Here is a 15,933-nt window from a genome sequence, read left to right as displayed (position 1 = left end):
TCAGTCCCCGGTAACCACGTGGCTGGTTCCTTCGGTGCCCTCCGGTCTCTGCGCGTGTCACCCGATTGCCGTCATCGCCCTGTGAAAACTTAGCGGCCCTCACCTCATCCCAGACAGGCCATCCATCCCCCGCTGCCCCTCATCAGAAGCGCTTTAACTTAGTCCGTTTAGTTATTCTCTGTACTCCTGCCACCTGGAACACAGCCTGGCACTGAAGAGGGACTTGGTGAGCGAGAGGAAGCAGACCACGTCTCAGCCCCGGAGCCGAAGCCAGAGCTGGCATCAGGCACCTCTCCTCTCAGATGAGATTTGAGGACGCCCGAGATTTAATGAAGGGTGCAGGGAGCCGTCTGGTCCCCTGCGTCCCAGTCCCTTCTCCTCCCCACCCCCACGTCGGGACCACCGACGAGGCACAGTTCTCTGCGACTCTGTATCTGCCTTAAACACTCCTCCACTGCCGACGTTACGTGACATGATCTGAATTGAATTCTTATCCCAAGGATGCCACCCTGCCTCTTTGGAAAGAAACATTTTCACTTCAGCCAGGTTTCCTGTTACCAACAGGCTGAATTGTCCAAATTGTATTGGTAAATAAACCAAAGTTTTACTAGAAGGCACCTCAGGTCAGCAATTGCTAACTTTTATGTTCTGTTTATTTGATGAATCACGGTAATTGCTGAACGTTCAACCAACCTTACAGGAAAATTGTGGAGGAAAATTCCACTGGATCATGACATATAATACTTTTTATATATTGCTTGATTTGATTTGCTGTTCTCTTACTAAGAATTTTTGAATCTATATTTTTAAGGGATGCTGATTATAATTTTCTTTTTATCATATATTTGTCAGGTTTTGGACTGAGTTATGCCAGCCTGATAAAATGAGTTAGGAATTGTTCCCTCCTCTATTTTCTGAAAGAATTTGTGTAAGAATGGTATTTTTTTTCCCTGTGTTTCATAGAATTTACCAATGAAATCAACTGAGCCTGAATTTTCTTTGTAGGAGTATTTTTGATAATGAATTCAATTTATTTTATAAATATAGGGCTCTTCTAATTTTCTGTTTCATCTTTTTTTCTTCCAGTTTATTGAGATATCACTGACAATACAGCACTATATAAGTTTAAGGTGCACGGTATAATGATTTGACTTACGTACATCATGAAATGATTACCACGGTACATTTAGTGAACATCTACCATCTCATATAGATACAGAATTAAATAGAAAAAACAATTTTTTTTCCTTGTGATGAGAACTCTTAGGATTTACTCTCTCTGTTTCATCCTACGCCAGTGTTGTTAATTTGTGTTTTTCAAGGGATTTGTCCATTTCATCTGTGTCAAATTTGTTAGCATGCTCTTGATACCCCCTTACCCTTTTGATGTCAGTAGTTATTTATAGATGATGTCTCTTCATTCCTAATGTTGCTAATTTGTGTTCTTTCTACGTTTTTCTTTATCAGTCTAGCTAAGGCGCTTCAAGTGTCAAAGAACCAGCTTTTGGTTTCTTTCATTTTCTCTGTTTATCTGTTTCCTTTTTTTAAATAAATAAATGATTTATTTATTTGGGTCTTCGTTGCTGCGCGCAGGCTTTCCCTAGTCACGGCGAGCGGGGGCTCCTCTTCATTGCAGTGTGCAGGCTTCTCATTGCGGTGGCTTCTCTTGTTGCAGAGCACGGGCTCTAGGTTCGTAGGCTTCAGTAGTTGTGGCACGTGGGCTCAGTAGTTGTGGCGCGCAGGCTCCGTAGCTGTGGCACACGGGCTTAGTTGCTCCGCGGTGTGTGGGATCTTCCCAGACCAGGGCTCTAACCCGTGTCGCCTGCATTGGCATGTGGATTCTCCACCACCGTGCTGCCAGGGAAGCCCCTGTTCATCTGTTTTCTATTTCATTGATTCATGATCTTTATAAGAAGCACCAAGCTGTGTTCCAGGGTAGCGGCTTCATCTCACTTTCCCACCAGCGGCTCCGAGAATTCGTTGCTTCACATCCTCCCCAGCCCTTGGTAGGGTCGTGTTTTTTAGTGTCGGCTGTTTTAGCAGATCGTTGTGGTCTTGATTTGCATTTCCCTCATATCTAAGGTACTGAGCATCTTTTCATGTGCTTATTTGACACCCATATCTTTTTTTTAGTGACATCTCTGTTCACATCTTTTGTCTGTTTTATTATTGGGTTGTTTGATTTCTTGTTTTAGTTTTGAGTGTCTATCAGTTCTGGAGTTGCTTTCATTATTATTGAAGTGTCCCATCCCTGGGTATAGAATTCAGGGTTAACAGAGTTCTCTCTCAGTACTCTCAAGGTGTTCTGCTGTCTTCTGGCTCCCTTTGTTCCTGGCAAGTTGTTGGTCATTTGAAACATACCCTGCATGTAATGTGTGTGGTTTTTTTGGTTTTTTCCTGGCTACTCAACTTTTTCACTTTTGTTTCTCAGCACTTTGACTGCTGACCTACATGTGGTTTTGTTGTATTTATGCTGCTTGGGGTTTGCTAAATTTCTTGCATCTGTAAATCTATGTATGTATTTTTGTAAAATTATCAAATTTGCACCTTTTAGGCCATTTAATTCTTTAAATATTTAATATTAAATATCTGCCCCATCCTCTCCTCTCCGGGGCCCTAATTACTCGTGTGCTAAACCTCTGGATGTCGTCTCACACGTTTCCGAGGCTCTGCCCATTTGCTGTCAGTCCTTTTTCTCTTTGTTCTTCATATTAGATCGTTTATATTAATCTATAAATTCACTGACTCTTCTCTCATATCCAGTCTGCTGTTAAATCATCAGTGAATACTTTATGTCTTCGAGCAGAGTTAAAATAGTTGCTTTAAAATCCTATCTGCTGGTTCCAACATCTGGGTCATCTGGGGTCGGTCTCTGTTCGTTTTCTTTTTCTCTCGTTGTATTTGGTTACGTAGAGTAGTCGGTATTGTATTCTGGGTATTGCAAACAATATATTGTAGAAATTCTATTTTCTGTTATGTCTTTCCAAAAAGCATTGTCTTTTTTTCCTTTTAGAAGGTCGTTAACTTGACTGAAGTCAGACTGCAAACTCGGACTCACCTGTGTGGCGGCCACTGGTAGACCAGGGGTCAGCTGGAGACCTGTGGCACATTTATACACAGAACCCGGGACTCCCCACCTGGGACTTTCCTTTTGGGGGACCCCCTCTTCCCAGCTGCAATGGTTGCCCCAAACTCTGAGGTCTGGTTCTTCAGTCCAATAGGACTGCAGATTTCTTTCCAGTTTTAATCATCCATATGGTACAGACTGAGAATGGCCTTCAGGCTAAAAGCTGTTTTTAAAAAAATATCAGGAAATTCACCAGTGCCGTTCTGTTCTTCTGCCCTTGCTTGCTATCCAGTCCCTGAAGGTGTTTGTTATGTGTGATCCAGAGTTTACAGTTGATGTCTGTGGGATGATTGGTCCAGTAGGAACTACTCAGCCATCGCTGAAAGCAGAAAGGACCCCTGGAGGAGCGGCCACTCCTGTCTCCTCCGGCCACGGGTACTTTGGTCGGGCGTTAGTCTGTTGCTTGTGGTCAGCAAGTAGTGAGACCTTTCTTCCGTCACTTACATCAGATCCAGCGGCTAAACCTTGGGACAGGGGACCACCCGGGAGTGGACTTTGAAGCATCAGGCTCTCCTCCTCCTCCTGGAGTCCCGTGTATTGAGAGGTTCTCTTCCTGGGGCTGAGACCCCATTCCCTTCCCTGGGAACCTGGCTCATGTGGGCGTTCGGCTTTGTTCTGTTTTCAGGTTAAACAGGGCCAGTCAGACCTACTTCTTCCCCATTCACCTGACGGACCAGCTGCTCCCCAGCGCCGTGTTCTATGCCACCGTGGGGCCCCTCGTGCTCTACTTCGCTCTGCACCGCCTGGTCATCGGACCCTACCTCCGGGCTCAGAAGGAGAAGTGAGTTCACGGCGCGTGGCGGGGACCCCACTGAGCCGCAGTGTGCTCAGCTTCCTCGTCCGTGGCGCGGGGGCGGGGGGGGCAGAAGCTACCCCGCAGGGCTGGCGGGGGGGCTACACGCGCTGGTCCGCCTGCGGTGCTTATTACCGCGGTGTCTGGTCCGCAGCACGTCCTCAGTAAATGTTAACTAGTTCTTGTCGCGAGTTCTTAGTAGTGCGACTGTTAACCCACATTTCCTACTTTCAGAAAGAATTAGTTTACAAAACTGTTGGGACTATAAACCATGACCACAGAAATGACAAGTTTTCCTTCTTCTCATTCTAACCATTTCTTTTCCTGGCACTGAATTCGGGAGGACTGGGTTCTGAGTTCTTACATACAAGGCGTGTGTTAACTATAGTCTTAGAAGTCATCGAGATGTAATTTATTTTGCAGTTTCTTATAGATAAGCCATTAGCATAACATTAAATCTGAGAGGTGGTTTAGATTTGTTACTTTACAATGATCTAATTTAATAACTCGTTGAGCTTAGAGAGTCTGGGAGAAGGGCAGGACTCTCCTCTTGGGGCCGCTCTAGCCTTTGACTCATTAGAGCTCAGGGTTCTAATGCCTCAGGAGACTTCAGGCTTGGAGCAGAGAATGTGCCGGGTCAAGTCTGATGGGACAGGCGTGTGCTGCCCTGGCAAAGTACATGGATGTGTCTAAGGTAGTATGCAGTGTCCCTGTCAGAAGGGTCATGTGATGATGCCAGGCTGGTGGCATCTCCTGTGATTCTCACCTTCTCCGCTGACCCCTTTCCTGCGATTCTTGCCGTGTGGAGCCCTCCTCCCACAGTGCTGGGTTTCCCATGTGCTCTGCGGAAGAGGTCGGGGAGAGCCGTCTGGGGACAACAGGGAAGCCACACAGGTCTGGGATAAACAGATTTACTTGAGCTCATCTTGGAAATACTGTTTAAAGTTCTAGAACGGGGAGCTCAGTAAGATCACAGGCTGTTTGCAGGCGCAGGCCCAGCCAGGGGCCCTGTTGTCTCCCTGCCGCTAACGCCGCGCTCCTCGCGTGCGGCTTCTTTTTCTCGCATTAGGGAGCTGGAGAAGCAAAGGGAAAGCACAGCCACCGACATCCTGCAGAAGAAACAAGAGGCAGAAGCTGCTGTAAGTGCTGCATCACCGTCACCCTGCAGGTCCTTTGCTCCGTGGCTTCTGGGACTGTTCTGCCTGTCGTGCAGGGCACAGGCTGCTCTCTTCGAGCCCATGCTTCTTAAGCCAGAGCTGTGGGGGGAAGCGCTTCACACCCTGTATGCTGGTCTCAGGGGCCTCAGGTCTCAGGCTTTTCTTCCCCAACAACTTCCTTGGTCATTTAGTCTTTTTTTTTGGCCGCATTGGGTCTTGGTTGCTGCGCGCCGGCTTTCTCTAGTTGCAGAGAGCGAGGGCTGCTCTTCGTTGCGGTGCATGGGCTTCTCATTGCCGTGGCTTCTCTTGTTGCAGAGCACAGGCTCTGGGCACGCAGGCTTCAGTAGTTGTGGCTCACGGGCTCAGTAGTTGTGGCTTGCGGGCTCAGTAGTTGTGGTGCACGGGCTTCAGTAGTTGTGGCACACAGGCTTAGTTGCTCCGTGGCGTGTGGGATCTTCCCGGACCAGGGCTGGAACCCGTGTCGCCTGCATTGGCAGGCGGGTTCTTCACCACTGCCCCACCAGGGAAGTCCCATAAGAGGGTTTTTTTAAGTGGTGGGGATTGTCCTCTTCCTTCCCTTTGAGTGAATTGTTTTTCCATGACCTATGATAGCAGTGATGTCCAGGAGAAACGGACAGTGGATGGGGCAGGGCTGACAGGCACTGGGCACGCAGCCGTGGCTCTCAACAGAGGTGGAGCCCAGGGAGGCCCTGAGGGTGGCATCCTTGTTCTTTGCAGGTTCAGCTGATGCAGGAATCTGTCCGAAGAATAATCGAGGCCGAAGAGTCCAGAATGGGTAAGGAGGCCTGGCCTCTTTGGGGACGGGGTGGGCGCTGGGGTCTCACAGGAGCGTGTGGTCCCTGCAGCCCGGCTGCACAGGGGGCCGCCCGCCACGGCCGCCCCACCCTGACCGGGCCCGTCCTCAGGGCTCATCATCGTCAACGCCTGGTACGGGAAATTTGTCAACGACAAGAGCAAGAAGAGCGAGAAGGTGAAGGTGATTGACGTGACTGTGCCCCTGCAGTGCCTGGTGAAGGACTCCAAGCTCATCCTCACAGAGGCCTCCAAGGTGGGCGCTCGGGGGCCCTGGGGTTCAGGCAGGAAGGGCGTCTGGGGAAGAGGGACGGACGGCAGCCCCTCAAAGGGGCCGTTTCACTGCAGCGGAACCTCGCGTGCTGCCACACTCACTGCCGGGTGCTGCCCAGCACCCAAGTTACAGCCACACTGGAGCCTTTGATTTCATCTGTTCGCTGCCAGGTATCATTGAGCCCCTACCGTGCGCCAGGTACAGCAGCAAGCAAAGCATACCTCCTGCCCCCAGGAGCACACACTCTGCTTATGCCTTGCCTCGTTCCAGAAGGAGCATGAGGTCGCCCGTAGCACGTTTGAGGCTCGCGGTGGGGCCCGGGGCGTGGGTGATGGAGGCGAGTTACAGCGCAGAGGAGCTCAGGCCAAAGAGCCCTCGTTCCCTGAACAGGCTGCTAGCCCCCCCACCTCGGCGGGGCTTCTGTGAAGACAGAGGTGCCGTTAGTGTGGCAGAAGGGGCCTATTAGGAGTGCGACGTCTGGGACTCAACAGGCAGCTTTTTGAAATTCTCGTTTCTTTTCCTCAAGCTCCCAAGTTTGCATCTGCTGTGGGCCGCTCCCGAGGGCAAGTCCAGGCCCTTCCACGCTGCTCCTCCAGGTGGCGGCAGACGGCAGCGCTGCTGGGCTTTAAACCACCGCCTCGAGTGAGAATCTGTCTGCTCTGTCTGCTCGTTACAGGCCGGGCTGCCTGGGTTCTATGACCCGTGTGTGGGTGAAGAGAAGAACCTGAAAGTGCTTTACCAGTTCCGAGGCGTCCTGCATCAGGTGATGGCGCTCGACAGCGAGACGCTCCGGATACCAAAGCAGTGTGAGTAAGCTGCCCCTGGCCGCCTTCCCCGTCCCCTGCCGGAGAGCAGCAGGCTTGGGCCTCGCGACCTGCTTGGAGCCGGGAAGCGGCGCCCCGAGGGAGGGGTCAGCCCTCTCCCAGGTGGAATTAGAGTGAGCTCTGTGCTCGGAAACTGCAGCTTGGGCGGCTGCGTGGGAAGCAGACGCCGCTGCTCGTTTGTGTGCTGAACCAGGCGATTGTCAGCGGCTTGTACTCCGCTCAGCTGCGGGCCGGCAGCCTCTGGTCTGGTGATGGCCAAACCCCCGAAGTGGAAAGAAGGCGTGGAAGCAGTTGCCTTCGGACGCCCTGAGTTTGTCTTTTCTTTTACAGCTCACAGAATTGATACCGATGGATAAACTGCTTGAGAAACCAGATTTAAACGAGGCTACAAAAAAACCTTTCCCTGGGAGTCTACAAATTTGGAAACAGGAAAAAACTTCAGACGTCAGATGTGTTTATTTTGTATTTCTGCAGAAGGCGGCACTCTATCGATTATGTGAAGGCACCCGCAGGCACCCCGCTTTCCGGGTGCTGTCGGTAGGGCTGAGGCAGTCCCACCTGGACCGGAACCACAGCACGCCCGTGTCTGTTCCCAAGGATCATGTCCTGCCAGGAAGGGCCCTGGGCCCCTGGAGCCTCCAGGTCCCTCCCCGGGTTCCTCAGCACGTGTGCCGGCTGCAACCCCCCCAGTAGCTCTTGGTCTGCCGTGAGGTACTTATGAACACCTTGCCCTCACGCACAGGACTGTGAACTACTTTTCCTGAAATCCACACTGAACGTGGAAAACGAAATGGAAGGAAGGAGTCCCCACGAGCAGAATCTCCAAATCAAGTGAGCATCTGTTCGGTCAGCTTCCTGAAAACCACCTTTTCCTGCTGAAATATCACTAAGTGAATCTGGAGAGGATTGTGTGGGTTTATAAATCTGCTTTTTATCTGAGAACAAATGGTTTTGGAAATTAGTCTCTTTTTTTCCCCTCCCAGAACTCAAGCCATTCCACTGGCACCTGGCTTGGGACAGAGGGTGGAACTCCGGGTCCCAGGAGCCACCCGTGTCCTCGCCGGAAAACGCGATGCCTCCCGCCCCGCCCCACACAGCTCAGCCCCACTAGAGCGCGGGGTTCAGGAGGAGAAGGGGACGCAGGGCTCCGGCGGGCGCCGCTCCTGCTCGCCGCCAGGAGGAGGCGCAGCTGCTCCCACGCCTGGCCAGTCCAGCTCTTCCTCGCCGGGACCCCTTTTGGGGTGTCTGCTCCCAGGACCCCCTCCTTCACTTGCCTCTTTGGTGGATGCATAGCATTTCAGGACCAGGAGCCTCCTGCACAGCCTGGCCTGTGAACAGTTACCGGAGGAGCAGAGCCCTGGCTGGTGGTGGTTCTGACAGCCTCTCCGCAGCTACTGTCAAAATCAGGCTTCACTCCTGACGTTGGTACCGGAGAAATCACTCATAACCCCCTTCCTCCACTTTTAAAACTCAGTTCAGGTTGTCCAGTTCTGTACTATTTATCTATCTCCACTTTAAAAAGGTTTCCTGCGAGCTGCCGCTCTGAATGTACATCATGCAATAACTGTCGCGTTAGCGGAGTGCGACCTCGGCCGCAGCCTGTGTCCCTGCCCGGCGGGCGGGTCACTGTACAGGGGACACTCTCTTACCACAATAAACCTTTCCTGAAAGCCAGGGGCAGTGTTTCGGTGCGTCTGTTCGCGTCAGGAGTGAGCGAAATGAGGGATGTGCCCCCTCCTCACAAGCCTCGTGCCGCCCTTTATGCCTACGTTCAAACCATGGTTTGAACCACGGGGACCAGTTTTCTGTGTCACACATTTGCCTGAGAAACAAGAGTCCAAGTTAGGAGATCACATAGGCCAGGATTCCTGTTTTCTTTAAAGGCACCTTTTTTTTGGTAGTCAGAGCTGGTCACGCCCTGCTGGCTCTTCAACAGGAAGCAGGCAGGCAGTGTCAGAAGCAGGCAGGCACGGCAGGAGAGGGAACCCCAAGCCAGCGCTCCCTTGTTCTTAACTGAAGGAGGAAACGCGCAGCGCTTGTAGGAAGACACTTTATTACGTTGCTCACTCACACCTGGCCGGGCAGGGAGGCGCTCCCAGGACAGAAGCCAGCCTCAGCCACTTAGAGAGCCGGCCGTCCAGGCGACAGGGGGCCACTCGCTGCCTTGGAGAGTGCCAGCGCCCTACGGCCCCCCTGGGCCCAGCTGCCCCTCAAGGAAACGCGTTTCCTCCCCGTTGGGGAGGGTCAGCCACACTGGCCCAGGATGGCTCCTCGGGCTGTGGGTTCCAGGGATGCTCGCCCAGCTTGCGCTCACGGCCCCGCCCCTCCCAGCCTGAGGCCACTACAGTTCACAATAGGTGGAACCCGGCGAATGTCAGGGCACGACTGAAAGGTCCGCCCACGGCCAGAGCCCCGAGACCACTGCCCCTCCTCCCGGCGGCTCCGCGGAAAAGGCCCATCTGGCGGGCTCAGCTCTGCTGCCCCGGCCACAGCCTGGCCTGGAGTCCGGGCTGCCCCACGCCGCAGGCACGCAGGCGACTGGACATCTTCCTCATCACCAGCCTCTGGGCCTTCAGGCGCCTGCGGAGCTTTTCATTTTCCTTTAGCGTCAGGAAGAGTTTTTTTTTCAGAGCGTCTAAGTCCAAAAGGGCGTAGCTGTGATCGGACGGCTGCATGGGGCTGGCCGGCTGACCAGGGACCCCAGTGGCTTCCGGTCTGTGTAGCGGGACCTGAGGACAGAGGTCAGTGAGAGACAAGCAGCGGCCAGGGCGGCAGGACGCACTTCCCAAGCCCTCCCGAAGCCCAGAGCTGCCCAGTCGCAGCTAAGTTCACGGGTGAGGTCTGAATCCAGGCTACACGTCGTGGTGCTCTGGTTCAGGCACGTTTTCTTCCTTCTGTTTGAAGCAAATCCCCTCGAGCTGAGACCAGCCACGCGCTGCCTTCGCACCTGGCCCGGCCTCACCTGTGCTCCGGGGCCTCCAGCGTCCAGGGGCAGCTGCGGCGCTTCGAGCGTCGTGTCCACCTTCCTCCCTGGGCCACCCTCCCCGGCCCCCGTCTCAGGGAGGACCTGGGAAAGACAGGGCAGAGGAGGCCACCGACTGACAGAGAAGCGGATCCGCCCCAGCTGTTACTTGTCTGTCCCGCCAGTGGTCCCCGCACACCACCCGGGGGCAGCCGGGGCGCCTGCAGAACAGCCAGCCTCCTCCACGGCCTGGGGTCAGACCCTTAGACACGGAGCAGAAGCCAGACGTGACCAGCTGCCACTGCTTGATATTGAACAGGAAGAAGGCGGCACGGAAGGCTTTGGCTTTCCCTTTTCTAGGAAACGAGAGAATCCAAACCCAGCAGGCCAGCCTGGAGGGCACGTGCAGCGGCTCAGTCCGAGCGCTCGGTGACCAGCAGGGCAGACTCACCTTTCCCTTCTCAGAGGCAGCATCTCCACTCGGGCCGGCAGGGTCTGTGTTCTCCCTCACCAGCTGCAAAAGACACGGAGCTGCTGCAGACGGGCCCCGGGGTACAGGCAGGAGGTCCGCGCCCCGAGAGCCCGCGCCAGGCCTCGTGCGTCTTTGTCCTCACGCTCCGCCGGCTGAGGCTCAAGTAAACTGTGCCCTGAACCCAGCCCAGCTCTCCTCTCACCATCCCCGGCTCCCTTCCTTCTCCGAAGGTGTTCCTAATCTCGGGTCAGAGGCCGGGTGAAGCCAGGGGCCTGTCTGATTTGTACGTGTTGCCCCAGGGCCTGGCACCCTTCAGGCTGCACAGCAGGTGACTCAGAGTGGCAGCCTCATAGTGGGAAACATCCAGCTCAGAGCCTGCAGCCCCCAGACCTCATCAGAGCTGAGCTGGGGCCGCGGGCGCCAGAAACAACTCTCCCCACCCCTAGGCACCGGAGGCGCCAAGGAGCAGGGCCACCGACACCCCCCACCCCCCCGCCAGCTGTTAACCTGTAATCGCTGACTTCAGGGCGAGCAGTTTACCACAGGTGCGTGACAGTAAGCACACTGACTGAATGGGATGGGTGTGGGGTTCCTCAACAGCGGACATAAGTTTCAGGTCAGCAAAATGAGTAAGTCCTAGAGCCCCGTGGTGCGACGCCTGTGCCTACAGTCAACGATACTGCTGTGGACTTCAAAGTGTGTTAAGAGAACAGATCTCATGTCAAGCGTTCTTACCACAAGGCAATGTGCATATAAAATGAAAGGCCTTCCATGTTTAAAAGAAAAAACCAAAGACTCGTGCATTAAGCACCTACTCGGTGCCGGGCAACGTTCTGGACATTGGCAATAAAAGCAGCGGAGCCCGCACGGAGCCTCCACTGGGGCAGGTGCTCACAGGTGCCAGAGAGAGCGAGGGGCAGGACAGGAAGGACGGCGGGGGGGGGGGGGCTCCTACAGGCACTGGGAGCCTGGACTTGGGGACGGGGAGGCCGAGAGACCGGGCAAAGGGAAGATGGAGGGCAGGGCGCTCCGGGCGCGTTTGCTGGCAAGTGGCAGACGCCGCGCCTGCCCTTCCCTGCACCCTAGAACTCAGGGTTCCCATCAGCTCCTCCCTCTCATTCCCAATAAAAACAAACCAGCAGGGGTACCTTCGGGCCTCGTGTGTGTTCTACTGCTACTCTACCTCCCCGGCTCCAGTGGGCGCCGGCTCGGGCCCTCCCCCCGAGACTGGGTGTACAGCAAGGGTTTACTACGATTCGCTATGATCCCCTCACAGCTTCGAGCTCCAACTGTCCTGCCGTGAGCCCTCCTGAGCCAAACCCGCACATCCTGCCCCACCAGACACATCCTCCTCAGCGTCCCATCGGGAAGCCAAACTCAACGTGCACAGGACCGTTTCCTCAGGGAATCTGGGACCCCCGGTCCCCGGGGGCCCAGAGCCCTGCTCTCCCGGACCACCTCCCTCTCAGCCCACGAGGGCTGCAGAGTCGGCCCGCTCCATCCCCCTTCTCATCGCAGCACCCACCTTTGGCTCAGGCCGCTGTGACTGCCCTCACCTGCGAGGCCACAGTGAACTCCGAACCAGCTGCCAGCCAGAGGGACCTTCCAAAGCCATGTCCCTGCCCACGGGCCTCGCCCAAAAACCTACCACCTGTCCACGCCCGTCACCCACTGGCCCCGGCGCCCTCCAACCAGCCTGAGCCGCTGCTGCTGCCGCTGAGTGCACCCAAATCCCCGCCACCGCCAAGCCTCTGCCCCGCTGTGCCCGTCCCCACCAGCGCTCCGGACAGGGCTCCGAGCCGGCGCGGAGCAGCCACAGGAGGACCTTAACGGGGACCTGGCGGGTGGCAGGTCCTCGGCCACAGGCCCCCGAGCCCGGGCTGGCAACGAGCAAGAGGCGGACGAGGTCTGAGTGCGGCGCGGCCAGGAAGGTCTCCGCCGCCCTCGAGCCCACGGAAGGACGGAGCTCTCGGCACCCTCGCCCATCAGCTGCTTCCACGGCATCTGTCGTGAAGCGTGACTTATTTTCAAAGCAGCTTTAAATTGCGAATTCCCTAAAGCGCAGGGCAGGGCCTGCTGGGCTCCAGACGCCGAGGCCTGCCAGCGCTGCCCTGGCTGCAGTCCTCGGCCTCTGCTGTCCCCGCAAACGCCACCTGTGCCCTGCGCCCAACCCACCGCCGGGGCCCCGCGGCCGCGCGCACCTGTGGGGGGCCCTGGAAGGCGAACACCGTGGGCACCGCGTTGTGCTTCAGGTTCTTGCGGTTCCCAAAGGCGCTGAAGCACTCGGGCCGGAAGTGCTCGGAGCAGATGACCGTGTGCTGCTTGGGCTCGAAGTCGCCCCGGCCGATGTTCAGCACCCATTCCTTCAGCAGCTCCGGGCGGCTGAACGGGAACCTGGGGGCACAGCAAGGAGGCGCGAGGGATTCGCGGCACTGAACGCAGCGGCACTTCAGGGTCCCAGGGGCCTTTCACATCCCCACACGGCACTTTACTGGACAGCCTGCAAACGTCAGTAGCCTCGTTCTGTTAAACCACATCTACTCTGCCGTCGTGGCTGTAGGCGGCATCCTGAGACCGTGAACGTGGCCAAAGAGCCCAAGCAACCTGCTCCCCGAGCCACATCTGCCAGGCAGGCCACCAGGTGGGCCTCCATTCCGGCTCCGGTGCTGGGGAAGCAGGAGTGGGAGAGACAGCGCCCCCCCTCACGGAGCCTACATTCTAGAACAGGGAGACAGCCGGTCCACCAGACAGACACGGACCGTGCAGGAAGAAAGAGTAGGACGTGGGGCAGGCCACCTGAGAGGTGACATCGGAGCAGAGGCTGCAGGAAGTGGGACAGAGAGCCGTGAGGTATCTGGGGGAGGAGCAAGCACGAAGGCCCCGCAGGCGCGAGGGGGCTGCGGGCCTCGCCTCGGGCAGGAGGGCTTTCCCAGAGGCTCTGGCAGAGGGTGGCAGGTGAGTCCGCCTTGGCTGTTGTAGGAGGGCCCCAGGTGGCTGGGATCAGGGTGTCAGCAGGAGGGGGTGATGAGCAGGCAGACCTGGGATGTACTGTGAAAACCAGGCAGTAAGGTTTGCCTGTGGGCCATGCAGCAGAGGAGGGAGTTTCATGTACTAAGACTGCGAGGGAGTGCGAGGGGCAGCTCTGGGGGGTCAGCAGCTTGGTTTTCTATGTCAGATGTTAAATTTGAGGTGCATTTTACATGTCTGAATGCTGAACGAGTGGCAGGTGGGCATGCGTGTCTGGAGATGTCACTGTGGGCCCGTGCCCAGGTAAGGGTGGCAGAGCCATGAGCCTGACTGAGATGGGCACCCTGGGGAGCGAGCATGGACAGGGACAAGGCAGGGGCATGGCCCGAGCCCTGAAGTGCTCCAGCGTCTGTCTGGTGTTGGAAATGAGCAGGATCCAGCCAAGGGGACTCAGAAGGCACACTGTGACAAAGAAAGAGGCCGAGAGGTGTCCTAGAAGCCAGGTGGGAGGGGGTCTCAAGGCGTCAGCAGTCAGTTGTGTCACAGGCTGCAGAGAGATCAAGTCAGATGAGGATACGCCACTGCACGTGGCATCGTAAGGGCCACTGGGGACACGACAGAGCTCATTTGTGGGAATGGTGGGGGTGAGAGTGACTGGAACGGGAGAAAACCAGAGGCAACGCCACCCCCAGGTACATACCCGACTGACACCTATGGATACAGGTGCTGGAAGGCAAGACCCAGCAACAATGCGCAGAGCCATGTGCCCGTAACAGCCAAAGAAGGGAGGCACCCAAATGCCCTTCAACTATAGAACAAGTCAATTCTGGTAAACACCTTCCTAAAACACTATGCAGCAATGAAAAGGATGAGCTGCTGCTGCCAGCAACGTGGAGGGCTCACAGGCACAATGTAAGCAAAGCACAGGAAAAAGTACCGCCTGTGATTCCATTCAGTGAGGTTCCAGACAGGCCAAAGCAGTCCGCCTTACCCTTGGGCACTGGGAGGAAGAGGGGCTGGAAGGGGGAGCGGTCGGGGCCTCCTGGGGGCTGTGATGTTCTAAATTCACGGCAGTCACACGGGCTGTTCGCTTTGTTAAACTGGCTGGGCTGTGTGCTCATGGTTTGTGCACTTTTCCGTCTGTGTGTTACATCTCAAGAGACACATTCACTTCGAAAAAGAAAACCCTTAATAGGAGAGGAAGTGGAGACTGGAGAGCGGCAGCCCTTTGGAGTCCCGCTCTGAACAGGGCAGAGGAAGGCGCCGTGGCTGGAACCTAAAAGAAAGCGTGCGACACTCGACCGATGGGCAGGCGGCCGTTCACTCGGCCGGTCCGGCACGCGGGGCGCGAAGGGACTGACTCCAAAAGCTCCGCCGTCCTCCCGGGGCTCCCGCAGAGCCCTAGGTCCCGGCCCCGCGCGCCCCCACCGCTGGAACATACTCATTCCTCCTCCCCACCCTTCCTTCCCGGCATGAGGCCCGGAGATGTGAGCACCGCACACCTGAGAGACGTCAGCATCGCTCATCACGCAGCAAATACTGAACACCTACTACGTTCCGGGCAGCATCTGAGAACGAGATACAGTCCCCGGGCCGCGGAGGGGACGCACACCAAGTAACCGCAAGGGCGCAGCGCTGAGCGCGCCCCAGGCCCGCCACGGCCTCCCCCGCGCGCGGCTCCCCGGACCTGCGGGAGGCTGTGCGCCGGAGGGCAGGTTACTCAGCCTCTCCGACCGTCTCCCCGCGCGCCCAGGCGGCCGAGGCGGGGCCGGGCTTCCCGGGCTGGGACCTCGCCGGTCCCCGGGCCGCCGCCCCTCTGCGAAGGGCTTGGCCGCACGCCCTCGGGCCGCCCAGGGACCGGGCAGCGGCCCCGGCGTCCCCACCCCCCGCGCGCCAGGCCTGGGGCTCCGGCGGGGGCCGCGGCCGCCGGCCCGGGCGAGGCGAGCCCTCGCGCCCCCCCGGCGCCCCCACCCCTCACCGGTGGAAGGTGAGCTGCTTCCTGCGATTGCTGTAGCGGTTGCAGCACTGCCGGGCCGCGCACGACTTTGGCATCTCCAGACACTAGGCCCGACTGCCCCTAACAAAGATGGCGGCGGCGGGGCTTGAGGGAGGGGCAGGGACACCAGGAGGGGCGGGGTCATGGGACGGGGCGGGACTGGCGAGTGGAGGTGGAGCGGACGGGGCGCGGCCAGCAGGAGAGGAGGGGCCTGCGGGAGGGGCGGGGCCAGCAAGGAGGCTGGCAAGTGAAGGCGAGCCGGGCTCTGCTCCGCGGCCAGCATCTCGCGCAGTGCCCGCGACCCCGCGTCAAGGGGTGCTTCTGGGCCCAACTCAGGCCCAACACCCCCAACTGGGCTGGCCGGTGCAGGTTTCACCCCGGTTCGCTGAAGCCCGTCACCTTCACCTCCTTGCTTTGGAGCCTCACACCCACCCACAGTCTTGGACAAGGCTCACCACCCACTTAGGCCACTATTTTCAAGATTTTAAGAGGTGTTGATTCACACATTTTGGCAGCTCCAACGTCACAGGAGGAAGTACTAGCTGACC

At 56.9% G+C, this 15,933-nt stretch overlaps 2 protein-coding genes across 3 annotated transcripts in view; one reads left to right on the top strand and one right to left on the bottom strand.

Moving 5' to 3' along the window:
- Positions 1 to 7,508, top strand: part of DNAJC11 (DnaJ heat shock protein family (Hsp40) member C11) — a 69,240-nt gene extending 61,732 nt beyond the window's left edge. The window contains exons 11-16 of the mRNA XM_065878103.1: positions 3,753 to 3,908; positions 4,990 to 5,059; positions 5,816 to 5,873; positions 6,004 to 6,146; positions 6,841 to 6,970; positions 7,319 to 7,508. Of these exons, the coding sequence (XP_065734175.1) occupies positions 3,753 to 3,908; positions 4,990 to 5,059; positions 5,816 to 5,873; positions 6,004 to 6,146; positions 6,841 to 6,970; positions 7,319 to 7,344 (583 nt within the window). The 3' untranslated portion in view covers positions 7,345 to 7,508. The remainder of the gene's footprint in view (positions 1 to 3,752; positions 3,909 to 4,989; positions 5,060 to 5,815; positions 5,874 to 6,003; positions 6,147 to 6,840; positions 6,971 to 7,318) is intronic.
- A 1,948-nt stretch (positions 7,509 to 9,456) lies between these two features.
- THAP3 (THAP domain containing 3) lies at positions 9,457 to 15,441 on the bottom strand. 2 transcript variants are annotated; one of them, XM_065892112.1, is made up of 5 exons: positions 15,368 to 15,441; positions 12,624 to 12,816; positions 10,385 to 10,464; positions 9,951 to 10,086; positions 9,457 to 9,717 (listed from the first exon to the last, which is right to left on the bottom strand). In XM_065892112.1, exons 1-5 carry the CDS (start codon positions 15,439 to 15,441, stop codon positions 9,457 to 9,459), a joined length of 744 nt encoding a protein of 247 aa, XP_065748184.1. The 2 variants fall into 2 exon arrangements, with proteins under 2 accessions (XP_065748184.1, XP_065748193.1); XM_065892121.1 differs by having other exon boundaries at positions 9,951 to 10,055; positions 10,402 to 10,464.
- Between the last annotated feature and the right edge of the window lie 492 nt (positions 15,442 to 15,933).

This window comes from Phocoena phocoena, chromosome 1 (assembly GCF_963924675.1).
Source record: "Phocoena phocoena chromosome 1, mPhoPho1.1, whole genome shotgun sequence".
In the NCBI taxonomy this organism is placed as follows: domain Eukaryota; kingdom Metazoa; phylum Chordata; class Mammalia; order Artiodactyla; family Phocoenidae; genus Phocoena; species Phocoena phocoena.
The sequence above is the reverse complement of the archived record's forward strand: the minus strand, read 5'-3'. Positions and strand labels throughout refer to the sequence as shown.